This window comes from Agelaius phoeniceus, unplaced genomic scaffold, assembly GCF_051311805.1.
Source record: "Agelaius phoeniceus isolate bAgePho1 unplaced genomic scaffold, bAgePho1.hap1 Scaffold_397, whole genome shotgun sequence".
In the NCBI taxonomy this organism is placed as follows: Eukaryota; Metazoa; Chordata; class Aves; order Passeriformes; family Icteridae; genus Agelaius; species Agelaius phoeniceus.
Genome location: NW_027509985.1, coordinates 359 through 28050, shown reverse-complemented (window position 1 = coordinate 28050; position 27692 = coordinate 359). Strand labels below are relative to the sequence as shown.

Genomic DNA, 27692 nt, shown 5'->3' with positions numbered 1-27692 from the left:
TTCCTCAAATTTTCACCAATTTTCATTTCCCACCTGTGTCCCAGATGTCCCCACACCTGTCCCAGGTGTCTCACCTGTCCCCTCCCCAGGTGTCCCCAAATTCTCAATTTCCCCCCAATTTTCCTCAAATTTTCCCCAATTTTCCCCAAATTTTCCCCAATTTTCCCCAATTTTCACCAAATTTTCCCTGATTTTTCCCCAATTTCCCCTCCCAGGTGTCCCCATACCTGTCCCCTTCCCAGGTGTCCCCCGGTGTCCCCAAATTCTCAATTTTCACCAATTTCCCCCCAATTTTCACCAATTTTTCCCAAATTTTCCCCAAATTTTCCCCAATTTCCCTCCCAGGTGTGTGTCTCACCTGGTGCAGGTGCCATCCAGCATGAAGTCACCTGTCCTGCAGGTGTCACACCTGTCCCCAAACTCTCAAATTTCCACCGATTTTCCTCAAATTTCCACCGATTTTTCCCAAATTTTCACCCATTTTTCCCAAATTTTCTCTGATTTTCCCCAATTTCCCCTCCCAGGTGTGTCCCTCACCTGGTGCAGGTGCCATCCAGCATGAAGTACCCTGTCCTGCAGGTGTCACATCTGTCCCCTCCCCAGGTGTCCCCAGGTGTCCCCAAATTCTCAAATTTTCACCAATTTCCCCCCAATTTTCACCAATTTTCCTCAAATTTTCACCAATTTTCCCCCAATTTCCCCTCCCAGGTGTGTTCCAGATGTCCCCACACCTGCCCCAGGTGTCACACCTGTCCCCTCCCCAGGTGTCCCCAAATGTCCCCAAATTCCCAAATTTTCTCCGATTTCCCCCCAATTTTCACCGATTTTCCTCAAATTTTCACCGATTTTCCTCAATTTTTCACCGATTTTCCCCCAATTTTCCCTCATTTTTCCCAATTTTTCCCCTCCCAGGTGTGTGTCTCACCTGGTGCAGGTGCCATCCAGCATGAAGTCACCTGTCCTGCAGGTGTCACACCTGTCCCCTCCCCAGGTGTCCCCAAATTCTCAATTTTTCACTGATTTTCCTCAAATTTTCACCGATTTTTCCCAAATTTTCTCTGATTTTCCCCAATTTCCCTCCCATGTGTGTCCCTCACCTGGTGCAGGTGCCATCCAGCATGAAGTACCCTGTCCTGCAGGTGTCACACCTGTCCCCCACGCTGTTGTTCTGGCAGTTCACGCACACGGCCTGCGCCTCGCTGGGGCCCTCGGACACCCACGTGTGGATCTGCCAGGTGAGGGCACACGTGTGTCCAGGTGTGGCCCAGGTGTGTCCAGGTATGTCCCAGGTATCCCCAGGTGTGGCCCAGGTGTGCCCAGGTGTGCCCAAATTCCCAACTTCCCCACCAAAACCCCAAATTTCCATCGATTTTCACCAAATTTCTCCCTCCCAGGTGTGCCCAGGTGAGTGCTCAGGTGCCCCCAGGTGTGTCCCAGGTGCTCCCAAGTCCCCCTGGTATCCCCAGGTGTGCCCCAGGTGTGCCCAGGTGCCCCTCAGGTGTGCCCAGGTGTGTCCCAGGTCTGTCTCAGGTCCCCCCAGGTCCGTCTCAGGTCCCCCCAGATTCCCAACTTCCCCTCCAAACCCCCAATTTCCATCGATTTTCACCCAATTTTCCCCCCATTTTCTCCCTCCCAGGTGCCCTCAGGTCCCCCCAGGTGCCCTCAGGTGTGCCCAGGTCCCCCCAGGTCCCTCCCGGTGTATCCCAGGTGTGCCCAGATTCCCAATTCCCCTCCAAAACCCCAAATTTCCATCGATTTTCACCCCATTTTCTCCCTCCCAAGTGTGCCCAGGTGTGTCCCCAGGTGTCCCCAGTTGTGTGCCCAGGTGCCCTCAGGTCCCCCCAGGTGTGTCCCAGGTGCCCCCAGGTGTGTCTGCCCCTCTCCAGGTGCCCCCAGCCATACCCAAGTGCCCCCAGGTGTGCGCCCAGGTATCCCCAACCATGCCCTAGCGTGTCCAGGTGTGTTTGTCCCTCCCAGGTGCCCCCAGGTGTGCCCAGGTGTGTCCCAGGTATCCCCAGGTGCGTCCCAGCTGTACCCAGGTGTGTGTCCAGGTGTGTGTGTCCCTCTCCAGGTGTCCCCAGGTGTGCCCCCAGGTGTGTCTCAGGTGTCCCCAGGTGTGTGCCCAGGTGCCCCCAGCCATGCCCAGCTGCCCCCAGCTGTCCCAAGTGTGTTCCCATGCCCAGCTGTGTCCCCAGGTGTGCTCCCATGCCCAGGTGTGTTCCCATCTGTCCCCAGGTGTGTTCCCATGCCCAGGTGTGCTCCCATCTGTCCCCAGGTGTGCTCCCATCTGTCCCCAGGTGTGTCCCCAGCTGCCCCCAGGTTATGTCCCCAGGTGTGTCCCAGCCATGCCCAGGTGTGCTCCCATGCCCAGGTGTGTCCCCAGCTGCCCCCAGGTGTGTTCCCATGCCCAGCTGTCTCCCCATCTGTCCCCAAGTGTGTTCCCATCTGTCCCCAGGTGTGTTCCCATGCCCAGGTGTGTCCCCATCTGTCCCCAAGTGTGTTCCCATCTGTCCCCAGGTGTGTTCCCATGCCCAGGTGTGTCCCCATCTGTCCCCATGTGTGTCCCCATCTGTCCCCAGGTGTGTTCCCATGCCCAGGTGTGCTCCCATCTGCCCCCAGCTGTGTCCCCATCTGTCCCCAGGTGTGTTCCCATGCCCAGGTGTGTCCCCAGGTGTGTTCCCATCTGTCCCAGCTGCCCCCCCAGGTGTGTCCCCAGGCTCTCACCAGGTGTGGCTCCAGGGGGTACCTGTCCGGCTCCCGGCGGTGCTGCTCCAGTTGGGCGCGGCTGACGCAGACGTCGGCGCGGTGCCGGCAGAAGGAGCGGCAGGGGAGGCAGGAGCCGCCCCCGAGGGCGGAGCCCACGAACAGCGGCCGGCACCGCTCGCACTGCGGGCCCTGCACAGGTGAGAGACAGGTGAGGGACAGGTGTGCCACAGGTGTGTGTTACAGGTGTGTGTCACAGGTGTGTTACAGGTGTGTGTCACAGGTGTGTTACATGTGTGTGTTACAGGTGTGTTACAGGGGAGGCAGGAGCCGCCCCCCAGGGCCGAGCCCACGAACAGCGGCCGGCACCGCTCGCACTGCGGGCCCTGTGCGGGTGAGAGACAGGTGAGACACAGGTGAGAACATGTGCTACATGTGTGTTACAGGTGAGTTACAGAACAGCGGCCGGCACTGCTCGCACTGCGGGCCCTGTGCAGGTGGGGACAGGTGAGAACAGGTGAGCACAGGTGTGTTACAGGCGTGTTACAGGTGAGCACAGGTGAGTTACAGGTGTGTTCCAGGTGTGTTCCAGGTGAGGCAGGAGCCGCCGGCCAGGGCCGAGCCCACGAACAGCGGCCGGCACCGCTCGCACTGCGGGCCCTGCACAGGTGAGATACAGGTGAGAACATGTGCTACATGTGTGTTACAGGTGAGCACAGGTGTGTTACAGGTGTGTCACAGGTGTGTGTTCCAGATGTGTTCCAGGTGTGTTCCAGGTGTGTTACAGGTGTGTTACAGGGGAGGCAGGAACCCCCCGCCAGGGCGGAGCCCACGAACAGCGGCCGGCACCGCTCGCACTGCGGGCCCTGCACAGGTGAGAGACAGGTGAGGGACAGGTGTGTTCCAGGTGAGCACAGGTGTGTTCCAGGTGTGTTCCAGGTGTGTTCCAGGTGCTATATGTGTGTTACGTGTGTGTGTTACATGTGTGCGTCACATGTGTGTGTTACAGGTGTGTTACAGGTGTGTGTTACAGGTGTGTTACAGGTGTGTTCCAGGGGAGGCAGGAGCCGCCCCCGAGGGCCGAGCCCACGAACAGCGGCCGGCACCGCTCGCACTGCGGGCCCTGTGCAGGTGGGAGACAGGTGTGTTACAGGTGTGTCACAGGTGTGTGTTACATGTGTGTTACAGGTGTATCACATGTGTGTGTTACAGGTGTGTGTTACAGGTGTGTGTTACAGGTGTGTTACAGGTGTGCTACATGTGTGTGTTACAGGTGTGTTACATGTGTGTGTTACAGGTGTGTGTTACAGGTGAGTTACAGGTGTGTCACAGGTGTGTTCCAGGTGTGTCACATGTGTGTGTTACAGGTGTGTGTTACATGTGTGTGTTACAGGTGTGTCACAGGGGAGGCAGGAGCCGCCCCCGAGGGCCGAGCCCACGAACAGCGGCCGGCACCGCTCGCACTGCGGGCCCTGCACAGGTGACAGACAGGTGAAGGACAGGTGAGCACAGGTGTGTCACATGTGTGTGTTACAGGTGTGATACAGGTGTGTGTTATAGGTGTGTTACAGGTGTGTTACAGGTGTGTTACAGGGGAGGCAGGAGCCGCCCCCGAGGGCCGAGCCCACGAACAGCGGCCGGCACCGCTCGCACTGCGGGCCCTGTGCAGGTGAGCACAGGTGAGAACAGGTGAGTTACAGGTGTGTTACAGGTGAAAACATGTGTGTTACAGGTGTGTGTTACATGTGTTACAGGTGTGTTACAGGTGTGTGTTACATGTGTGTGTTACAGGTGTGTTACAGGGGAGGCAGGAGCTGCCCCCGAGGGCCGAGCCCACAAACAGCGGCCGGCACCGCTCGCACTGCGGGCCCTGCACAGGTGAGCACAGGTGAGAACAGGTGTGTCACAGGTGTGTCACAGGTGAGCATACACATTACAGGTGTATGTCACAGGTGTGTTACAGGTGTGTTACAGGGGAGGCAGGAGCCCCTCCCCAGCACTGAGCCCACGAACAGCGGCCGGCACCGCTCGCACTGCGGGCCCTGCACAGGTGGGGACAGGTGAGAACAGGTGAGCACAGGTGAGGTACAGGTGTGTTATAGCTGCTACATGTGTGTTACAGGTGAGGTACAGGTGTGTTATAGGTGCTACATGTGTGTTACAGGTGAGTTACAGAACAGCGGCCGGCACCGCTCACACTGCAGGCCCTGTGCAGGTGAGAGACAGGTGAGAACAGGTGAGAACAGGTGTGTCACATGTGTTACAGGTGAGAACAGGTGTGTGTTACAGGTGTGTCACAGGGGAGGCAGGAGCCGCCCCCGAGGGCCGAGCCCACGAACAGCGGCCGGCACCGCTCGCACTGCGGGCCCTGCGCAGGTGGGCACACGTGAGGACAGGTGAGGCAGGTAACCCCAGATGGAGCCCAGGTAACCCCACCTGAGCCCCCTCCCCCAGCTCACCTGGGTGTTGTTCATGCACCTGAGGCCCCCCCGAGCCCCCCTGCGCCCACCTGGAGCCCAGGTAATCCCCCCCGAGAACACCTGAGGCCCAGAGAACTCCCCCAGGTGCCCAGGGAACCCCACCTGGAGCCCACCTGAGCTCACCTGGAACCCAGGTAACCCCACCTGAAGGCCAGGTAACCCCACCTGAGCTCACCTGGAACCCAGGTAACCCCACCGGAGCCCACGTGGAGCCCAAATAAGCCCAATTAGAGCCCAGGTAACCCCACCTGAGCCCACCTGGAGACCAGGTAACCCCAATTAGAGCCCAGGTAACCTCACCTGAGCTCACCTGGAGCCCAGGAAACCCCAATTAGAGCCCAGGTAACCCCACCTGAGCTCACCTGGAGCCCAGGAAACCCCAATTAGAGCCCAGGTAACCTCACCTGAGCCCCCCTGAGCTCACCTGGGTATTGTTCATGCACCTGAGCCCCCCCCCCCCAGCTCACCTGGGTGTTGTTCATGCACCTGAGGCCCTCCCCTGAGCCCACCTGAGCCCACCTGGAGCCCAGGTAACCTCACCTGAGCCCCCCCCAGCTCACCTGGGTGTTGTTCATGCACCTGAGCCCCCCCCCCAGCTCACCTGGGTGTTGTTCATGCACCTGAGGCAGGTGTCCCGGTGGGCGGGGCCGGCGCAGTCGCTGTGGCCGTTGCAGGCGCAGGGCGTGGCGCAGTCCCCGCCCACGAAGCCGAAGTGGCAGCGGCACCTGTCGGGCTCCAGGCAGGTGCCATTGGCGCAGCCCTGGCGGCACACGGGGCGGCACTCACCTGTGCGGCTGCGAGAGACACACCTGGGTTACACCTGGGGGACACCTGGGGTAGCTGAGATACACCTGAGATACACCTGAGACAGCTAGGATACACCTGGGGGACACCTGAGTTAGGGGGACACACCTGGGGATACACCTGAGATACACCTGAGACAGCTGGGATACACCTGGGGGACACCTGGGATACACCTGGGGCACATGGGGTGGCACTCACCTGTGCGGCTGCAAAACACACCTGGGTTACACCTGGGGTAGCTGAGATACACCTGGGATACACCTGGGGGACAGCTGGGGTAACTGAGATACACCTGGGGGACACCTGGGGGACACCTGGGATAGCTGAGATACACCTGGGAGACACCTGGGATACACTTGGGATACACCTGGGGCACATGGGGGCGGCACTCACCTGTGCGGCTGCAAGAAACACACCTGGGTTACACCTGGGGTAGCTGAGATACACCTGGGATACACCTGAGATACACCTGAGACAGCTGGGATACACCTGGGGGACACCTGAGATACACCTGGGGGACACCTGGGTTAGGGGGACACACCTGGGATACACCTGAGACAGCTGGGATACACCTGGGGCACACGGGGCGGCACTCACCTGTGCGGCTGGGAGAGACACACCTGGGTTACACCTGGGTAGCTGAGATACATCTGGGATACACCTGAGATACACCTGAGACAGCTGGGATACACCTGAGATACCTGGGATACACCTGGGATACACCTGGGGCACACAGGGCGGCACTCACCTGTGCGGCTGCGAGAGACACACCTGGGTTACACCTGGGGGACACCTGGGGTAGGGGGATACACCTGAGATACACCTGAGACACCTGGGTTACACCTGGGTTACACCTGGGGAACACCTGGGGACACCTGGGTTAGGGGGATACACCTGGGATACACCTAGGTTACACCTGGATACACCTGGGGTAGCTGAGATACACCTGGGTTACACCTGGGATACACCTGGGATACACCTGGGGGACAGCTAGGTTAGGAGGATACACCTGAGACAGCTGGGATACCCCTGGGGGACACCTGGGATACACCTGGGATACACCTGGGGCACATGGGGGAGGCACTCACCTGTGCGGCTGTGGGGGATACACCTGGGTTACACCTGGGGGACACCTGGGATACACCTGAGATACACCTGAGACAGCTGGGATACACCTGGGGGACACCTAGGATACACCTGGGGGACAGCTGGGATAGCTGAGATACACCTGGGATACACCGGGGGGTAGATAAGATACACCTGGGGTAGCTGAGATACACCTGAGACACACCTGGGAGACACCTGGGATCTGACCCTGTCCCATCCAAGTGTGTCCCTCACCTGCCCAGGTGTTCCCAGCCCTACCCAGGTGTGTCCCTCACCTGTCCAGGTGTGTCCCTCGCCTGTCCAGGTGTGTCCCAGCCCTATCCAGGTGTGTCCCTGCCCCATCCAGGTGTGTCCCTGCCATATCCAGTGTGTCCCTGCCTTATCCAGGTGTGTCCCTCACCTGTCCAGGTGTGTCCCTGCCCCATCCAGGTGTGTCCCCTGCCCCACCCAGGTGTGTCCCTCACCTGTCCAGGTGTGTCCCCTGCCCCATCCAGGTGTGTCCCTCAGCCACCCAGGTGTGTCCCTCACCTGTCCAGGGTGTAGCCGGCCCTGCAGGTGCAAGTGAAGCCCTCAGGTAGGTCCTGGCACACTGGCTGGGGCCGCAGGTGTGGTGCCCGTTCTCGCACTCGTCCTCGGGGGGGCAGGTCAGGAAAGCCCAAATTCCGCCGGCCCCGCACGCCTGGGTCACACCTGGGGACAGGTAAACCTGGAAGTGAGGCTGGAATTATCCCAGAATTCCCAAAATACCCCCAAAAACCCCCCTCAAAAATTCCCAAGAAATACCCAAAAATTCCTCAAATCCCCAGTTTTCCAGTTTTCACCCCCCCCTCGAGGCAGCGGCCGCCGCCATTTGTCCCCGCCGGGCCCACCTAAACGCCCCCTAAAATCCCTTTTAAACCCCCCAAAAACTCCCTTCAATCGCCCCAAAACCACCTCAAAAACTCCCCAAAAATTCCCTCCTGACATCCCTGTTAAAACCCCCAAAACTCCCTTTAATCGTCCCAAATCCACCTCAAAAATTCTCAAAAAATTCCCAAAAATTATTGAAATCCCCAAATTTCCCCAATTCTCCCCGTGCCCCGCCTCGAGGCAGGGCGGCCGCCATTTTGTCCCGCGGGGCCCACCTAAACGCCCCCTAAAATCCCTTTTAAAACCCCCCAAAACTCCCTTAATCGCCCCAAATCCCCCTCAAAAATTCCCAAAAAATTCGCAAAAATTCCTCAAATCCCAAATTTTCTCAATTCTCATTTGCCAGGGCCCGCTGAGCCCTGCCTCGAGGCAGCGGCGGCCGCCATTTTGTCCCTGCCGGGCCCACCTGAGGCCCCCTAAAATCCCTTTTAAACCCCCAAAAACTCCCTTCAATCGCCCCCAAATCCCCCCCAAAACCCGACCCTAAAAAATCCCAAAAATTCCTCAAATCCCCAGTTTTCCCAATTCTCATTTGCTGGGCCCCGCTGAGCTCCCTCCTCGAGGCAGCGGCGGCCGCCATTTTGTCCCTGCCGGCCCACCTGAGGCCCCCTAAAATCCCTTTTAAACCCCCCAAACACTCCCTTCAATCGCCCCCAAAACCACCTCAAAAACTCCCCAAAAATTCCCTCCCAACATCCCTGTTAAAACCCCCAAAACTCCCTTTAATTGTCCCAAATCCACCTCAAAAATTCTCAAAAAATTCCCAAAAATTCTTGAAATCACCAAATTTCCCCAATTCTCCCCGTGCCCCGCCTCGAGGCAGGGCGGCCGCCATTTTGTCCCTGCCAGGCCCACCTGAGGCCCCCTAAAATCCCCTTTTAAATCCCCCAAAAACTCCCTTCAGTCGCCCCAAACCCCCCAAAAAATCCCAAAAAAACTCCCAAAAATTCCTCAAATCCCCAATTTTCCCAATTCTCCCCGTGCTGGGGCCCGTTGAGTTCCCGCCTCGAGGCAGCGGGCCGCCGCCATTTTGTCCCCGCCGGGCCCACCTGAGGCCCCCCAAAATTCCTTTTAAAACCCCCCCCAAACTCCCTTCAATCGTCCCAAATCCCCCTCAAAAATTCCCCAAAAATTCCTGAAATCCCCAGTTTTCCCAATTCTCATTTGCCGGGGCCCGCTGAGCTCCTGCCTCGAGGCAGTGGCGGCCGCCATTTTGTCCCCGCCAGGCCCACCTGAGGCCCCCCAAAACCCTCCCGAAATTCCTTTTAAAACCCCCAAAACTCCCTTTAATCGTCCCAAATCCCGCTCAAAAATTCCCAAAAAATTCCCAAAAATTCCTCAAATCCCCAATTTTCCCAATTCTCCCCGTGCTGGGGCCCGCTGAGCCCCGCCTCGAGGCAGCGGCCGCCGCCATTTTGTCCCCGCCGGGCCCACCTGAGGCCCCCAAAAAACTCTTTTATACGCCCCAAACCCTCCTGAAATCCCTTTTAAATACCCCAAAACCCCTCAAAACCGACCCTAAAATCCCAAAAAATTCCCAAAAATTCCTCAAATCCCTAATTTCCCCAATTCTCCCAGTGCCGGGGCCCGCTGAGCTCCCGCCTCGAGGCAGCGGCAGCCGCCATTTTGTCCCCGCCGGGCCCACCTGAGGCCCCCCAGAATCCCCTTTTAAACCCCCCAAAAACTCCCTTCAATCGCCCCAAATCCCCCCAAAACCGACCCTAAAAAATCCCAAAAATTCCTCAAATCCCCAGTTTTCTTAATTCTCATTTGCTGGGGCCCGCTGAGCTCCCTCCTCGAGGCAGCGGCGGCCGCCATTTTGTCCCATGCCAGGCCCACCTGAGGCCCCCTAAAACCCCTTTTAAACGCCCCAAACCCCCCAAAACCGACCCTAAAAAATCCCGAAAAATTCCCAAAAATCCTCAAATCCACAGTTTTCCCAATTCTCATTTGCCGGGGCCCGCTGAGCTTCCGCCTCGAGGCAGCGGCCGCCGCCATTTTGTCCCCGCCGGGCCCACCTGAGGCCCCCCAAAACCCCTCCCGAAATTCCTTTTAAAACCCCCAAAACTCCCTTTAATCGTCCCAAATCCCGCTCAAAAAATTCCCAAAAATTCCTCAAATCCCCAATTTTCCCAATTCTCCCCGTGCTGGGGCCCGCTGAGCCCCGCCTCGAGGCAGCGGCCGCCGCCATTTTGTCCCCACCGGGCCCACCTGAGGCCCCCAAAAAAACTCTTTTAAACGCCCCAAACCCTCCTGAAATCCCTTTTAAATGCCCCAAAACCCCTCAAAACCGACCCCCAAAAATCCCAAAAAATTCCCAAAAATTCCTCAAATCCCCAATTTTCCCGATTCTCCCAGTGCCGGGGCCCGCTGAGCTCCCGCCTCGAGGCAGCGGCGGCCGCCATTTTGTCCCCCGCCAGGCCCACCTGGGGCCCGCTGAGCCCCGCCTCAAGGGCAGCGGCCGCCGCCATTTTGTCCCCACCGGGCCGACCTGAGGCCCCCTAAAACCCCTTTTAAACGCCCCCAAACCCCTCAAAACCGACCCTAAAAATTCCCAAAAAATTCCCAAAAATTCCTCAAATCCCCAATTTTCCCTCCTTACCGTGCCGGGGCCCGCTGAGCCCTCCTCGAGGCAGCGGCCGCCTCCGTTGTGCCCCGCCCGGGCGCACCATCCGCAGCGGGGCCGCCTCAGGCACTCCGAGCACTGCGAGGCTCCCGCGCATTCCGGGGGAGGGCAGCGCTCGGCGACCCCTCCCCCACCGCCGGGGGGGACCCCTCCCCCACTCAGGGAAGGTGGGGGGAGCCCCCCGAAGGTTCCAGAAGCTCCCGAACCCCCCCGGAGGAGGCGGCCGCAACTTCCGGCCAGGCAGCGCAAAGGGGCGAAGGTGGGGCTGAGGCACTGGGGAGGAAAGGGTTAAAACGGGAGGGGTTAGGAATGGGCTGGAATAGCCTGGAATTCACCCAAAATGTCCTCAAAAAATCCCCCCAAAAAAAGCCTCAAATAATCTTCAAAAAAATCCCTAAAAATCCCTAAAACACCTTCAAATAATCTGCAAAAAATGCCTAAAAAGCCCTCAAATAATCATCAAAAAGATCCCTTAAAAATTCCCCCCAAAATCCCTAAAAAATCTCAAATAATCCTCAAAAAATCAGGAAAAATCAAAATAAAATCAGAAAAAAATCAAAAAAAGAGAATAAAAAACAGAAAGAAATCAGAAAAAAAATCAGAAAAAAAGCGAAGAAAAATCGAAATAAAATCAGTAAAAAAAGCGAAAAAATCTGAAAAAAATTGAAATAACATCGAAATAAAATAATGGAAAAATCGAAATAAAATCAGAAAAAAATCGAAATAAAATCAGAAAAAATCAGAAAAAAATCAGAAAAAAAATCGAAATAAAATCGGAAAAAAGTTGGAAAAAATCGAAAAAATATCAAAATAAAATCAGAAAAAATCAGAAAAAAATTAGAAAAAAATCGAAATAAATTTGGAAAAAAATGAGAAAAAATCGAAATAAAATCGGAAAAAAATCGAAATAAAATCGAAAAAATATGAGAAAAAAATCGAAATAAAATCAGAAAAAAAATCAGGAAAAAAACCCCCGACAAAACCCGAAACAAAATAAGAAAAAAAATCAAAATAAAACCAGAAAAAACTGGAAATTAAACCGGAAAAAACGCGGGAAAGAGAACGCGTGTACCGACCTCGCCGAGGGCCAGGCTCCACAGGCAGTGCTGCCACCCCCCGTCGGCGCCGGGCGAGCTGAGGCAGGCGGGGCACGAGCGCTGGGCGTGGCACGGGCTGGGGCACGGCAGCGGCGGCGCCGACTCCACGGGCATGGGGGACACGTTGAGCAGGGAGTGGCTGAAACACGTCCAGTCGTAGCTGGGCTGCACGCTCAGGATGCGCCGCGTCTCGCCTGTAGGGAGTGAGGAAGAAATTCCCAAAAAATCCCCCAAAAAATCACATAAAATCGCACCAAAATCTCCTAAAAAACCCCAAAAAATCCCCCAAAAATCCAAGAAAAATTGCGAAAAATCCCCCCAAAAATCCAAGAAAATTTGCGAAAAATCCCCCAAAATCTAAAAAAAAAATCCCTGAAAAATAAAAAAATCCCCCCCCCAAAATCCCCCCCCCCCAAAAAAAAAAAACCCACCCAAAATCCCCAAAAAATCCTATAAAATCCCCCCAAAAATCCCCCTAAAAAATCCCCTATAAAATTCCAAAAAAATCCCCAAAATATCCCAAAAAAATCCCCCCAAAAAATCCCCCAAAAAATCCTACAAAAAATGCTCAAAATCCTACAAAAGTCTCAAAAAAAATCTCAAGAAAAATCCTCACAAAATCCCCCAAAAGACCCAAAAACCCCAAAAATCCCCAAAAAACCCCCGAAAAATGTTCAAAAAACCACTAAAAATCCCGAAAATATGCTCAAAATTTACAAAAAAAATCGTGAAAAATCCCAAAAATCCCCATAAAATCATCCCCAAAAAATCCCCCCAAAATCCAGAAAAAAATCTCAAAAATTCCCCAAAATATCCCCAAAAAATCCCAAAAAAAACCCCAAAAATCCGCAAAAAATCTACAAAAAAAAAAAAATCCCAACAAATCCCTAAAAAACCCCCAAAAAATCCCCCTAAAAATCCCAATAAATTCCCCCCCCAAAAGCCGCAAAATTTAAATAAAAATCTCAAAAAAATCTCACAAAAAATCCCCAAATAAACACGTAAAAAATCTCAAAAAATCCTCAAAAAATCCCATTAAATCCCCCCATAAAACCCACCCAAAAAAAAAACCCCAAACCCCACCCAAAATCTCCGAAAATCCCGGTTTTTCCAGCAATTTCCCTCACCCGTCCTCTTGAACTGCCGCGTCCACATGCAGTGCAGAAAATCCCCCCAAATATTCCCCAAAAAAAACCCGTAAAAAATCCCCCAAAAAATCCCCCAAAAAATCGGCAAAGTATCCCAAAAAATCCCCCAAAAATTCTGTAAAAAATCCACATAAAATTCCCCCCCAAAAAAATCCCAACAAACGCCCCAAAAAATCCCCCCAAAAATCTGCAAAAAATTCCGCAAAATTTAAAAGAAAAATCTCAAAAGATCCCAAAAAATCCCCTCCAAAAATCCACAAAATTTAAATAAAAATCTGAAAAAAATCCTCAAAAAAACCTCAAAAAAATCCGCAAAAATCCTCAAAAAACCCCGTAAAAAAATCCCAAAAATTCCCATAAAATCCCCCCACAAAACCACCCAAAATCCCGCCCAAAATTGCCCAAAATCCCGATTTTTCCAGCAATTTCCCTCACCCGTCCTCTTGAACTGCCGCGTCCACATGCAGCACGGAAAATCCCCAAAAAATCCCCCCCAAAAAAAACCCCAAAAAATCTGCAAAAATCCCAAAGATCCGCAAAATGCTACAAAAAAAACCCTCCAAAAAATCACAGAAAATCCCCCCAAAAAACTCCAAAACATCCCCAAAAAATCCCCCAAAAATATGCAAGAAATCCCCCCCCCAAATCCCCTAAAAATCCCCGAAAATCCTACAAAAAATGCTCAATATTTTAAGAAAAATTAAAAAAAAAAAATCCACAAAAACCCCCCAAAAAACCCGTAAAAAAATCCCCTAAAAATCCCCATAAAATTCCCCCCATAAAATCCACCCAAAATCTCCCAAAATCGCGATTTTTCCAGCAATTTCCCTCACCCGTCCTCTTGAACTGCCGCGTCCACATGCAGTGTGGAAAATCCCCCAAATATTCCCCAAAAAAACCCGTAAAAAAATCCCCCAAAAAATCGTGAAAAATCCCCCAAAAATCTGCAAAGTATCCCAAAAAATCTGCAAAGTATCCCAAAAAATCCCCCCAAAATCCTGTAAAAAATCCACATAAAATTCCGCAAAAAAATCCCAACAAACGCCCCAAAAAATCCCCCCAAAAATCGGCAAAAAATTCCGCAAAATTTAAAAGAAAAATCTCAAAAGATCCCAAAAAATCCCCTCCAAAAATCCACAAAATTTAAATAAAAATCTGAAAAAAATCCTAAAAAAAATCCTCAAAAAAATCCGCAAAAAATCCTCAAAAAACCCCGTAAAAAATCCCAAAAATTCCCAAAAAATCCCCCCCACAAAAACACCCAAAATCCCGCCCAAAATTGCCCAAAATCCCGCCCAAAAATTGCCCAAAATCCCGATTTTTCCAGCAATTTCCCTCACCCGTCCTCTTGAACTGCCGCGTCCACATGCAGCGCCCGGCGCGTGCGCAGCGCGGGCAGTCGGGGGCCCCGCACGCGGCCTCGCTGCAGTTCTGGGCCCGCGCGCACCTCGCGCTGGTTGATGCGGCAATCGTTCTCCCGGCGGCAGCTGGAGCCCGCCGCGATGCACGCCCCCTCCGGGCAGTTCGTGCACCACTTGCACCGAGGGGGACCCTGCGGAACGAGGTTTGGGGGAAAAAACGGCGAAATTCGGTGAAAAAACGGCGAAAATCGGTGAAAAAATGGCGAAATTCGGTGAAAAATGGCGAAAATCGGTGGGAAATGGCGATTTTCTGTGGAGAAATGGGGGATTTTCTGTGGGATTTTCTGTGGAGAAATGGGGATTTTCTGTGGAGGTTTTGAGGTCTCACAGGGTCTTGGGTTCCTAAAGTTGGGACTAAGGGGAGTTTTGGGTGAAAATATTGGGGTTTTGGGAAAAAAAACCCGGGGATTTTTTGTGGAATAAACGGCGATTTTGGAGGAGGTTTTAGGGGTCTCAGGAGGTCTCACAGCGTTTTGGGTTTCTAAGATTGGGATTAAAGGGAGTTTTGGGTGGAAAAATGGGGATTTTGGGTGGAAAAACAGGGATTTTCTGTGGAAAAAGTGGGGATTTTGGGTGGAAAATGGGGATTTTGGGTGGAAAAATGGGGATTTTGGGGAGGTTTTGGGGGTCTCCGGGCTCGTTCTCCCGGCGGCAGCTGGAGCCCGCCGCGATGCACGCCCCCTCCGGGCAGTTCGTGCACCACTTGCACCGAGGGGGACCCTGCGGAACGAGGTTTGGGGGAAAAAACGGTGAAATTTGGTGAAAAAAACGGCGAAAATCGGTGAAAAAATGGGGATTTTCTGTGGGATTTTCTGTGGAGAAATGGGGATTTTCTGTGGGATTTTCTGTGGAGAAATGGGGATTTTCTGTGGAGGTTTTGGGGTCTCACAGGGTCTTGGGTTTCTGAGATGGAGGGTAAAGGGAGTTTTGGGTGGAAAAATGGGGATTTTGGGTGGAAAAATGGGGATTTTGGGGAGGTTTAGGGGTGTCAGGGCGGTTTTGGGGTCCCGGGCTCGTTCTCCCGGCGGCAGCTGGAGCCCGCCGCGATGCACGCCCCCTCCGGGCAGTTCGTGCACCACTTGCACCGAGGGGGACCCTGCGGAAGGAGTTCGGGAAGTTTTGGGTGAAAAAACGGCGAAATTCGGTGAAAAAACGGCGAAAATCGGTGAACAAATGGCGATTTTCTGTGGGATTTTCTGTGGAGAAATGGGGATTTTCTGTGGGATTTTCTGTGGAGAAATGGAGATTTTCTGTGGAGGTTTTGGGGTCTCACAGGCTCTTGGGTTTCTGAGATTGAGGGTAAAGGGAGTTTTGGGTGAAAAAAGTGGGATTTTGGGTAAAAAACCGGGTGAAATTTGGTGAAAAAACGGCGAAATTCGGTGGAAAATTGGCGATTTTCTGTGGGATTTTCTGTGGAGAAATGGGGATTTTCTGTGGAGGTTTTGGGGTCTCAAAGGGTCTTGGGTTACTAAGATTGAGGTTATCAGGAATTTTGAGTGAAAATATTGGAGTTTTGGGAAAAAAAACCCGGTGAAATTTGGTGAAAAACCGGCGATTTTCTGTGGAGAAAGTGGCGATTTTCTGTGGAGAAGTGGGGATTATCTGTGGAGAAATGGGGATTTTCTGTGGAGGTTTTGTGGTCTCACAGGGTCTTGGGTTCCTCAGATGGAGGTTAAAGGGAGTTTTGGGTGAAAATATTGGGGTTTTGGGAAAAAAAACCCGGCGAAATTCGGTGAAAAAACGGGGTGAAATTCGGTGGAAAAACGGCGAAATTCGGTGGAAAAATGGTGATTTTCTGTGGGATTTTCTGTGGAGAAATGGGGATTTTCTGTGGAGGTTTTGGGGTCTCACAGGCTCTTGGGTTTCTGAGATTGAGGGTAAAGGGAGTTTTGGGTGGAAAAATGGGGATTTTGAGTGGAAAAATGGGGATTTTGGGGAGGTTTTGGGGGTCTCCGGGCTCGTTCTCACCGGCGGCAGCTGGAGCCCGCCGCGATGCACGCCCCCTCCGGGCAGTTCGTGCACCACTTGCACCGAGGGGGACCCTGCGGAAGGAGTTCGGGAAAAAAAAACGGCGAAAATCGGTGAAAAAACGGCGAAATTCGGTGAAAAAATGGCGAAAATCGGTGGGAAAATGGCGATTTTCTGTGGAGAAATGGGGATTTTCTGTGGGATTTTCTGTGGAGAAATGGGGATTTTCAGTGGAGGTTTTGGGGTCTCACAGGGTCTTGGGTTCCTAAAGTTGGGACTAAGGGGAGTTTTGGGTGAAAATATTGGGGTTTTGGGAAAAAAAACCCGGGGATTTTTTGTGGAATAAACGGCGATTTTGGAGGAGGTTTTAGGGGTCTCAGAAAGGTGTCACAGGGTCTTGGGTTTCTAAAATTGGGATTAAAGGGAGTTTTGGGTGAAAAAACCAGGGATTTTGGGTGGAAAAAACAGGGATTTTCTGTGGAAAAAGTGGGGGATTTTGGGTGGAAAAATGGGGATTTTGGGGAGGTTTTGGGGGTCTCCGGGCTCGTTCTCCCGGCGGCAGCTGGAGCCCGCCGCGATGCACGCCCCCTCCGGGCAGTTCGTGCACCACTTGCACCGAGGGGGACCCTGCGGAACGAGGTTTGGGGGAAAAAACGGTGAAATTCGGTGAAAAAACGGCGAAAATCGGTGAAAAAATGGGGATTTTCTGCGGGATTTTCTGTGGAGAAATGGGGATTTTCTGAGGGATTTTCTGTGGAGAAATGGGGATTTTCTGTGGAGGTTTTGGGGTCTCACAGGCTCTTGGGTTTCTGAGATTGAGGGTAAAGGGAGTTTTGGGTGGAAAAATGGGGATTTTGAGTGGAAAAATGGGGATTTTGGGGAGGTTTAGGGGTGTCAGGGGCGGTTTTGGGGTCCCGGGCTCGTTCTCCCGGCGGCAGCTGGAGCCCGCCGCGATGCACGCCCCCTCCGGGCAGTTCGTGCACCACTTGCACCGAGGGGGACCCTGCGGAACGAGGTTTGGGGGAAAAAAACGGTGAAATTCGGTGAAAAAACGGCGAAAATCGGTGAAAAAATGGCGATTTTCTGTGGAGAAATGGGGATTTTCTGTGGGATTTTCTGTGGAGAAATGGGGATTTCTGTGGGATTTCTGTGGAGGTTTTGGGATCTCAAAGGGTCTTGGGTTTCTAAGATTGTGGTTAAAGGGAGTTTTGGGTGAAAATATTGGGATTTTGGGTAAAAAACCGGTGAAATTTGGTGAAAACCCGGCGATTTTCTGTGGAGAAAGTGGCGATTTTCTGTGGAGAAATGGGGATTATGTGTGGAAAAATGGGGGATTTTCTGTGGAGGTTTTGGGATCTCAAAGGGTCTTGGGTTTCTAAGATTGTGGTTAAAGGGAGTTTTGAGTGAAAATATTGGGGTTTTGGGTGGAAAAATGGGGATTTTGGGTGAAAAAACGGTGATTTTCTGTGGAGAAAGTGAGGATTTTCTGTGGAGAAATGGGGATTTTCTGTGGAAAAATGGGGATTTTCTGTGGAGAAATGGGGATTTTCTGTGGAGGTTTTGGGGTCTCACAGGCTCTTGGGTATCTGAGATTGAGGGTAAAGGGAGTTTTGGGTGGAAAAATGGGGATTTTGGGTGGAAAAATGGGGATTTTGGGGAGGTTTTGGGGTCCCGGGCTCGTTCTCCCGGCGGCAGCTGGAGCCCGCCGCGATGCACGCCCCCTCCGGGCAGTTCGTGCACCACTTGCACCGAGGGGGACCCTGCGGAACGAGGTTTGGGGGGAAAAACGGTGAAATTTGGTGAAAAAACGGCGAAAATCGGTGAAAAATGGGGATTTTCTGTGGGATTTTCTGTGGAGATATGGGGATTTTCTGAGGGATTTTCTGTGGAGAAATGGGGATTTTCTGTGGAGGTTTTGGGGTCTCACAGGCTCTTGGGTTACTAAGATTGAGGTTATCAGGAATTTTGAGTGAAAATATTGGAGTTTTGGGAAAAAAAAACCGCGGTGAAATTTGGTGAAAACCCGGCGATTTTCTGTGGAGAAAGTGGCGATTTTGTGTGGAGAAATGGGGATTATCTGTGGAAAAATGGGGATTTTCTGTGGAGGTTTTGGGGTCTCACAGGGTCTTGGATTTCTATGATTGAGGTTAAAGGGAGTTTTGGGTGAAAATATTGGGGTTTTGGGAAAAAAACCCGGCGAAATTCGGTGAAAAAACGGGGTGAAATTCGGTGGAAAAACGGCGAAATTCGGTGGAAAAATGGGGGATTTTCTGTGGGATTTTCTGTGGAAAAAAGGGGATTTTCTGTGGAGGTTTTGGGGTCTCACAGGCTCTTGGGTTTCTGAGATTGAGGGTAAAGGGAGTTTTGGGTGGAAAAATGGGGATTTTGGGTAAAAAACCCGGGGATTTTTGGTGAAAAAAACGGTGATTTTCTGTGGAGAAAGTGGCGATTTTCTGTGGAGAAATGGGGATTTTCTGTGGAGGTTTTGGGGTCTCACAGGCTCTTGGGTTTCTAAAATTGGGATTAAAGGGATTTTGGGTGAAAAATGGGCTTTTTGGGAAAAACTGGGAGAAGAATGGGAAATAAATCAGATTTTAGGGGGTTTTTGGGTGAAAAAATTGGATTTTCCGTGGAAAAATGGGCATTTTTGGTGGGAAAATGGGGATTTTGGAACAAAAATGGGGATTTTGGGGGTGTTTATTGGGTATTTGTTGGGGTTATTTTGGGGGATAATTTTGGGCCAGTGTTGGGGTGGTTTTGGGGCTGATTTTGGGATATTTTGGGGATAATTTTGGGGTATTTTTGGGCTATTTTAGGCGGGATTTTTTGGATATTTTGGGGCTATTTTTGGGTTGGTTTTAGGCTATTTTGGGGCTATTTTTGGGGTTATTTTAGGTGGGATTTTTTGGATATTTTTGGGCTATTTTTGGTCTGGTTTTGGGGTATTTTGGGCCTATTTTAGTTGTGGTTTTTTTGATATTTTTTGGGCTATTTTAGGTGGGATTTTTTGGATATTTTTGGGCTGGTTTTGGGGTATTTTGGGGCTATTTTAGGTGGAATTTTTTGAATATTTCAGGGCCATTTATGGGCTGGTTTTGGGCTGTTTTGGGGCTGGTTTTGGGCTATTTTGGGGCTATTTTAGGTGGGATTTTTTTGACATTTCAGGGCCATTTTGGGGCTGTTTTTGGGGGGTTTCTGGGGCTATTTTTGGGCTATTTTGGGGCTGGTTTTGGGGCGGTTTTGTGCTATTTTTGGGCTATTTTGGGGCTGGTTTTGGGCTGGTTTGGGGCTGTTTTAGGTGGGATTTTTTTGATATTTCGGGGCTATTTTTGGGCTGGTTTTGGGCTATTTTAGGTTGGATTTTTTGGATATTTCAGGGCTATTTTGGGTCTGTTTTGGGGCTATTTTGGGGCTGGTTTTGGGCTATTTTGGGGCTGGTTTTGGGCTATTTTGGGGCTGGTTTTGGGCTGTTTTTGAGCTGTTTTTTGGGCTGTTTTTGGGCTATTTTGGGGCTGGTTTTGGGCTATTTTGGGGCTGGTTTTGGGCTATTTTTGGGCTATTTTAGGGCTGGTTTTGAGCTATTTTGGGGCTGGTTTTGGGCTTGTTATGGGGGGTTTTTTGGGCTGTTTTTGTGCTATTTTGGGGCTGGTTTTGGGCTGTTTTTGGGGGGTTTTTTTGGACATTTTTGGGCTAATTTGGGGCTGGTTTTGGGGCTGGGTTTTGGACATACTGGGGCTGGTTTTGGGCTGGTTTTGGGGCTATTTTTGAGCTATTTTTGGGCTATTTTTGGGCTGGTTTTGGGGGTTTTTTTGGACATTTTGGGGCTATTTTGGGGCTGGTTTTGGGCTGTTTTGGGGCTGGTTTTGGGGCTATTTTTGGGGTCTTTTTGGGGCTGTTTTGGGGCTGGTTTTGGGCTGTTTTTGGGGCTATTTTGGGGCTATTTTAGGTGGGATTTTTTGATATTTCAGGGCCATTTTGGGGCTGGTTTTGCGGTGTTTTTGGGGCTATTTTAGGTGGGATTTTTTGGCTATTTTTTGAGCTATTTTTGGCCTATTTTTGGGGTATTTTGGGGCTGTTTTTTGGGGTATCTTGGGGCTGTTTTGGGGGTGTTTTTGGGCTATTTTGGGGCTGTTTTTGGGCTGGTTTTGGGCTATTTTGGGCTGTTTTGGGGGCTGTTTTTGGGCTATTTTAGGTGGGATTTTTTGGCTATTTTTGAGCTGGTTTTGGGCTGGTTTTGGGCTATTTTGGGGCTGGTTTTTGGGGTAATTTTGGGGCTGGTTTTGGGGGGTTTTTTTGGACATTTTGGGGCTATTTTGGGTCTGTTTTGGGGGTATTTTGGGGCTGGTTTTGGGCTATTTTGGGGCTGGTTTTGGGGTGTTTTTGGGGGCTATTTTAGGTGGGATTTTTTGGCTATTTTTGAGCTATTTTTGTGCTATTTTGGGGCTGTTTTTGGGCTGGTTTTGGGGCTGTTTTTGGGCTATTTTGGGGCTGGTTTTGGGCTGTTTTTGGGCTGTTATTGGGCTATTTTTGGGCTGTTTTTTGGGCTGTTTTTGGGCTGTTTTTGGGCTATTTTTGAGCCGTTTTTGGGCCGTTTTTGGGGTCTCACCGGGTCCCCCAGCGGGTGCTGGGCCAGGCATTCGCTGCAGCTCCGGAGGCGCCGGCACTCGAGGGGGTCCCGTGGGGGAGGGGGCGCAAGAGGGGAGGGGATGGGGGAGCACCCCAGCCTGGAGGCGCATTTGCATCTCATTTGCATCTCATTTGCATCTCATTAGCGCCCCAAAAAAAAACCCCCACCCCACCGCAAATAAAAATCTGCCCCAAATTCTGTCAAAACCTCCCCAAAATTCTCTTTAAACGCCCCCCGGGACCCTCAAATTTCTCCCCAATTCACCCCCAAAATCCCAATTTCTCACCTGAAATCGCCCCCAAATCACTCCCAATCACCCCAAATCCACTTTAAATCCCCTTTAAAGACCCCAAATCACCATTTAAATCCCTTTAAAGACCCCAAAATCCCCTTTAAAGCCACCAAATCCCCTTTAAATCCCTTTAAAGCCACCAAATCCCCTTTAAATCCCCTTTAAATCCACTTTAAATCCCCCAAATTTCCTTTAAATCCCCTTTAAATCCCCCAAATCCACTTTAAATCACCAAATACCCAATTAAATCCACTTTAAATCTCCCAAATCCACCTTAAATCCCCTTTAAAGTCACCAAATCCACTTAATACCCTTTAAATCTACCAAATCCCCTTTAAATCCACTTTAAATCACCCAAATCCTCCTTAAATCCACCTTTAAATCCCCCAAATCCCCTTTAAATCACCTTCAAATCCCACAAATCCCATTAAATCCCCTTTAAAGCCCCCAAATCCCCTTTAAATCTCCCAAATCCACTTTAAATCCCCTTTAAACCCCATTTAAACCCCCCAAAATCCCATTTTTTCCCAAAATCCCCATTTTTCACCCCATATTTTCCATAATCCCCATTATTTCTCAATGTCCCCATTTTCAGCAGATTTTTTCCCAAAATTCCCAATTTTCAACCCATTTTTTTCCAAAATCCCCGATTTTCTCCGGATTTTTTCACCCAAAATCCCCAATTTTTCCTCCCCAAATCCCCATTTTTTCCCCAAATCCACCATTTTTCTCCCCAATCCTCACCTCTCGGCCTCCATGGCCCCCCGGCACTGCCCCCCTTTAAACACCCCCAAAATCCCCAATTTTCACCCAATGTTTTCCCAAAATCCCCATCTTTTCCCCAAAAATTCCCATTTTTTTCCCCAAATCCCCGATTTTCACTGGATTTTCACGGGATTTTCTCCCAAAATCCCCAATTTTCACTGGATTTTCATGGGATTTTCTCCCCAAATCCCCATTTTTCACCCGTTTTTTTCACCAAAATCCCCATTTTTAACCCCATTTTTCCCCAAAATCCCTATTTTTCACACCGTTTTTTCCCCAAATCCCCATTTTTCCACCCTGTTTTTCCCCCCATTCCTCACCTCTCTGCCTCCCTGGCCCCCCGGCAGCGCCCCACACCAGGCACAGGCGCCTCCCTTTAAACCCCCCCAAAATCCCCAAAATCCCAATTTTCACCGGATTTTTCCCCCAAAATCCCCATTTTTCACCCCATTTTTTCCCCAAATCCCCGTTTTGCCCCCAATCCTCACCTCTCTGCCTCCCTGGCCCCACCGGCAGTGCCCCCCACACCAGGCACAGGCGCCCCCTTTAAACCCCCCCAAAATCCCCCCAAAATCCCCCCAAAATCCCCAATTTTCACCGGATTTTTTCCCAAAATCCCCGATTTTTTTCCCCAAATCCACGTTTTTCCCCATTTTTTTCCCCAAATCCCCATTTTTCACCCATTTTTCCCCCCATTCCTCACCTCTCTCCCTCCCTGGCCCCCCGGCAGTGCCCCCCTTTAAACCCCCCCCAAAATCCCCAATTTTCACCCGATTTTCACCGGATTTTCTCCCCAAATCCCCATTTTTAACCGGATTTTTTCCCCAAATCCCCATTTTTCACCCATTTTTCTCACCCATTCCTCACCTCTCTGCCTCCCTGGCCCCCCTGCACTGCCCCCCACACCAGGCGCAGGCGCCTCCCTTTGAACACCCCCAAAATCCCCCCAAAATCCCCAATTTTCACCCAATTTTCACCGGATTTTTCCCCCAAAATCCCCATTTTTTCCCCAAATCCCTATTTTTTCCCCAAATCCCCGTTTTTCACCCCAATCCTCACCTCATGGCCTTCATGGCCCCCCGGCAACGCCCCCCTTTAAACCCCCCCAAAATCCCCGATTTTCACCGGATTTTCACCGATTTTTCCCAAAATTCCCATTTTTTCCCAAAATCCCCCGATTTTCACCAGATTTTTTCCCCAAAATCCCCCATTTTTACCCCAAATCCCGAATTTTCAGCGGATTTTTTCCCCAAATCCCATTTTTACACCAAAATTCCCATTTTTCATCACCATTTTTTCCCAAATCCCCATTTTTTTCACCCAAATCCCCATTTTTTCCCCAAAATCCCCATTTTCACCGGATTTTTTTACCCAAAATCCCCGTTTTTTCACAAAATCCCCATTTTTAACAGGATATTTTCCCAAAATGCCCAATTTTCACCGGATTTTCACCGGATTTTCACCGGATTTTTTTCCCCAAATCCCCATTTTTAACCAGATTTTTTCCCCAAATCCCCATTTTACCCCATTTTTTCCCCAAATCCCCGTTTTTTTTTCCCCAAATCCCCATTTTTAATGGGATTTTTTCCCCAAATCCCCATTTTTAATGGGATTTTTTCCCCAAATCCCCATTTTTCCCCCCATTCCTACCTCTCTGCCTCCATGGCCCCCCGGCAGCGCCCCCTTTAAACACTCCCAAAATCCCCCCCAAATCCCCAATTTTCACCGGATTTTCACCGGATTTTTCCCCAAATCCCCATTTTTCACCCCATTTTCCCCCCATTCCTCACCTCTCTGCCTCCCTGGCCCCCCGGCACTGCCCCCCCACAGCAGGCACAGGCGCCCCCTTTAAACCCCCTCAAAATCCCCAATTTTCACCGGATTTTCACCGATTTTCACCGGATTTTTCCCCAAATCCCCATTTTTCACCCGTTTTTTCCCCCCATTCCTCACCTCTCTGCCTCCCTGGCCCCCCTGCATTGCCCCCCACACCAGGCGCAGTGCGCCCCCTTTAAACCTCCCCAAAATCCCCCCAAAATCCCCCCAAAATCCCCAATTTTCACCAGATTTCACCGGGATTTTTCCCCAAATCCCCATTTTTTCCCCCATTTTCTCCCAAATCCCCATTTTTCACCCATTTTTCCCCCAATTCCTCACCTCTCTGCCTCCCTGGCCCCCCTGCATTGCCCCCCACACCAGGCACAGGCGGCCCCGGAGCCGTTGCTGCAGCGCTGGGGGTCGGGCAGGGCCCCGCAGGGCTCGGGGGGCACCCGCAGCACCCAGAGCCCCCCCAGGGCGGCGCCGTTGAAGCCCCCGGAGATGAAGAGGAGACCCCCGAGCTCGGCCAGGGCGTGGCCAATGGAGCCCGGCATGGGGGGGCCCACCACCGATGGGTCTGGGGAAAAATCAGAGTTTTGGTGAGTAAAAAATGCCCTAAATTCCCCCAAAATTGCCCTAAAATTCCACCAAATTTCAGCCCAAATTCCCCTAAAATTCCACCAAAAATTGCCCTAAAATTCTGCCAAAATTTCCCTAAGAGTCTAAAAATTGTCCTCAAAAAATCCCCCAAAATCGCCTCAAAATTCCCCCAAAATTCCGCTAAAATTCAGCCAAAAATTCCCTTAAAATTCCACCAAAAATCCCCTAAAAATCCTCCCAAAATCCCCCAAAAATTCCCCTAAAATCGCCTCAAAATTCCCCCAAAAATCCCCCTAAAAATCCCCCCTAAAATTCCCTCGAAATTCTCCCAAAATCCCCAAAAAATCTCCCTAAAATCCCCTGAAAATCCCTCCAAAATCCCCCTAAAAGACCCCAAAAAATCCCCTAAATCCACCCTAAATTGCCTCAAAATTCCCCCAAAATATCCTAAAAATCCCCCTAAAATCGGCTCAAAATTTCCCCAAAATCCCCCTAAAAAATCCTCCGAAAATCCCCCCAAAAATTCCCCTAAAATCGTCTCAAAATTCCCCTAAAAATCCCCCAAAATTTCTTCAAAATCGCCTCAAAATTTCCCTAAAATCGCCTCAAAATCCCCCCAAATTGTCTCAAAATTCCCCCCAAATCCCGCTAAAAATCCCCCCTAAAATTGCCTCAAAATCCCCCCAAAATTCCCCCAAAATCCCCCTAAATTCCCCCAAAATTCCTTCAAAATCACCTCAAAATTCCCTCAAAATTCCCCTAAAATTCCCCAAAATCGCCTCCAAATCCCCCCAGGGCATTGGGGACCCCCAGAGCCCCCCCAGGACCCCCCGAGCTCGGCCAGGGCGTGGCCAATGGAGCCCGGCATGGGGGGGCCCAGCACTGATGGGTCTGGGGGGAAAAAAATTGGATTTTTGGTGAGTAAAATATGACAGAAATCCCCCCAAAATTGCCCTAAAATGGCACCAAAAATTCCCATAAAATTCAGACAAAAATTCTGCTAAAATTCCCCCAAAATCCCCTAAAAATCCTCCCAAAATCCCCTAAAAATCCCTCCCAAAATCGCCTCAAAATTCCCCCAATATCGTCCCAAAATTCTCCCAAAATCATTCAAAATTCCCCCAAAAATCCACCAAAAATTGCCCTAAAATTCCCATAAAATTCCGCCAAAATTCCCCTAAGATTCCAAAAATTCTCCCCTAAAAATCCCCCCCAAATTCCCCTAAAAAAACCCCAAAAATCCCCCTAAAAATCCCCCTAAAATCGCCTCAAAATCCCTCAAAATCCCCCTAAAAATCACCCCAAAATCCCTCTAAAAATCCCCCTAAAATCGCCTCAAAATTCCCCCAAAATCCCCCTAAAAATCCTCCGAAAATCCCCCAAAAATTCCCCTAAAAATCCCCCAAAATTTCTTCAAAATCGCCTCAAAATTTCCCCAAAATCTCCCAAAAAAATTCCCCTAAAATCACCTCAAAATTCCCCCAAAATCCCCTAAAAATCCCCCAAAAAATCCCCCCAAAATCGCCTCAAAATTCCCCCAAAATTCTCCTAAATTCCCCGCTAAAAATCCCCCCAAAATTCCCTCAAAATTCCACCAAAAATTCCCATGAAATTCAGCCAAAAATTCCCATAAAATTCCTCAAAAATTCCAGCGAAAATTCCACCAAAATTCCCCTCAATGCCACCAAAATTCTGCCCAAATTCCCCTAAGAGTCCACCTAAATCCCCCAAAAAAATCTGCCAAAATCGGCTCAAAATTCCCCAGTCCCAAAAGTCCCCTAAAAATCCCCCAAAATCTCCCCAAAATCCCCAAAAAATCCCCAAAAATCCCCCCAAAATTCCCCCAAAATTCCACCCAAAAATTCTCATAAAATTCTGCCAAAATTCCCCTAAGATCCCCCAAAATCGCCTCAAAATTCCCCCAAAATCCCCTAAAAATCCCCCCAAAATTTCCAGAATTCCCCTAAAATGGCACCAAAAATTCCCATAAAATTCTGCCAAAATTCCCCCCAAAATCTCCCTTAAAATCCCTCAAAAATCTGCCCAAAATCCCCCTAAAAATCCCCACAAAATTTACCAACAACCCCCCCAAAATTCCCCCACAATCCCCCTAAAAAAAACCCACAAAAATCCCCCCAAAATCGCCCTAAAAATGCTCTCAAAATTCCCCCAAATCCCCTAAAAACCCCAAAATCCCCTAAAAAGACCCTCAAAATTTCCCCCTAAAAATCCCCCAAAAATCCGCCCAAATTCCCCTCAAAATTCGCCTAAAATCCCCTCAAAATCCCTAAAAAACCCCAAAAAATTCCCCCCCAAAAAACCTAAAATTCTTCTAAAATCCATCCAAAATTCCCCTAAAAAAACCCCAAATCCCCCCAAAATCCCCCCCAAAAATCCCCCAAAATCCCTAAAAATCCCCCTAAATCTCCCTAAATTCCCCCCAAAATTCTCCCCAAACCTCATCAAAATTCCCCCAAAATCCCCCCCAAAATCCCACTAAAAAACCCCAAAATTCCCCCTAAAAATCCCCTCAAAAAAAACCCCCCCAAAAATCCCCCCCAAATTGTGCCCAAAATCACCCTAAAAATTCCCCCCAAAATCCCCCTAAAAAACCCCGAAATCCCCCAAAATCGCCCTAAAAAACCCAAATTCCCCTCAAAATCACCCCCAAATCCCTCACAAAATCGCCCTAAAATTCCCCTAAAAATCCCCCAAAAAATCCCCCAAATTCCCAAAATTCCCCTAAAATCCCCCCAAAAATTCCCCCAAAATCCCCAAAAAATCCCCCCAAAATCCCCTAAAATCCCCCTAAAATCCCCCAAAAATCCCCTAAAAAATCCCCCTAGAATCTCCCTAAAAATCCCCCAAAATTCCCCCAAAATCCCTCAAAATTCCCCCAAAATCCCCTTCAAAAAACCCAAAATTTCCCCTTATTTTTCCCCCTTTATTTCCCATTTTTCCTCATTTTTCACCCAAATTTCGCCCAAATTTCCCCCAATTTTCTCCACCCCCCATTTTGGAACCCCCAAATTTCTGTGAGACCCCTCCCCAAATTGGGGGGACCCCCAAATCCCCTCCTCCCTCAAGCCCCCAGCCCCATTTTCCCCCTTATTTCCCCCCTTATTTTCCCATTTTTCCTCATTTTTCACCCAAATTTCCCCCAATTTTCACACCAAATTTCGCCCACTCCCCATTTTGGAACCCCTAAATTTCCCTGAGACCCCTCCCCAAATTGGGGGGACCCCAAACCCCTCCCCTCCCTGAAGCCCCCAGCCCCATTTTCCCCCCTTATTTTCCCATTTTTTCCTCATTTTTCACCCAAATTCC

The 27692-nt window shown here is 50.5% G+C and overlaps 1 protein-coding gene across 1 annotated transcript in view; it reads right to left on the bottom strand.

Moving 5' to 3' along the window:
- The window catches only part of LOC143693199 (multiple epidermal growth factor-like domains protein 8), a gene marked incomplete at its 5' end in the record, with an annotated part of 31925 nt that extends 17511 nt beyond the window's left edge, over positions 1–14414 (bottom strand). Inside the window, 10 exon segments of the mRNA XM_077173206.1 lie at positions 1098–1228; positions 2725–2895; positions 5785–5977; positions 7623–7683; positions 7686–7773; positions 10606–10754; positions 10836–10902; positions 11706–11920; positions 14215–14317; positions 14319–14414. Of these exon segments, the coding sequence (XP_077029321.1) occupies positions 1098–1228; positions 2725–2895; positions 5785–5977; positions 7623–7683; positions 7686–7773; positions 10606–10754; positions 10836–10902; positions 11706–11920; positions 14215–14317; positions 14319–14414 (1274 nt within the window).
- Between the last annotated feature and the right edge of the window lie 13278 nt (positions 14415–27692).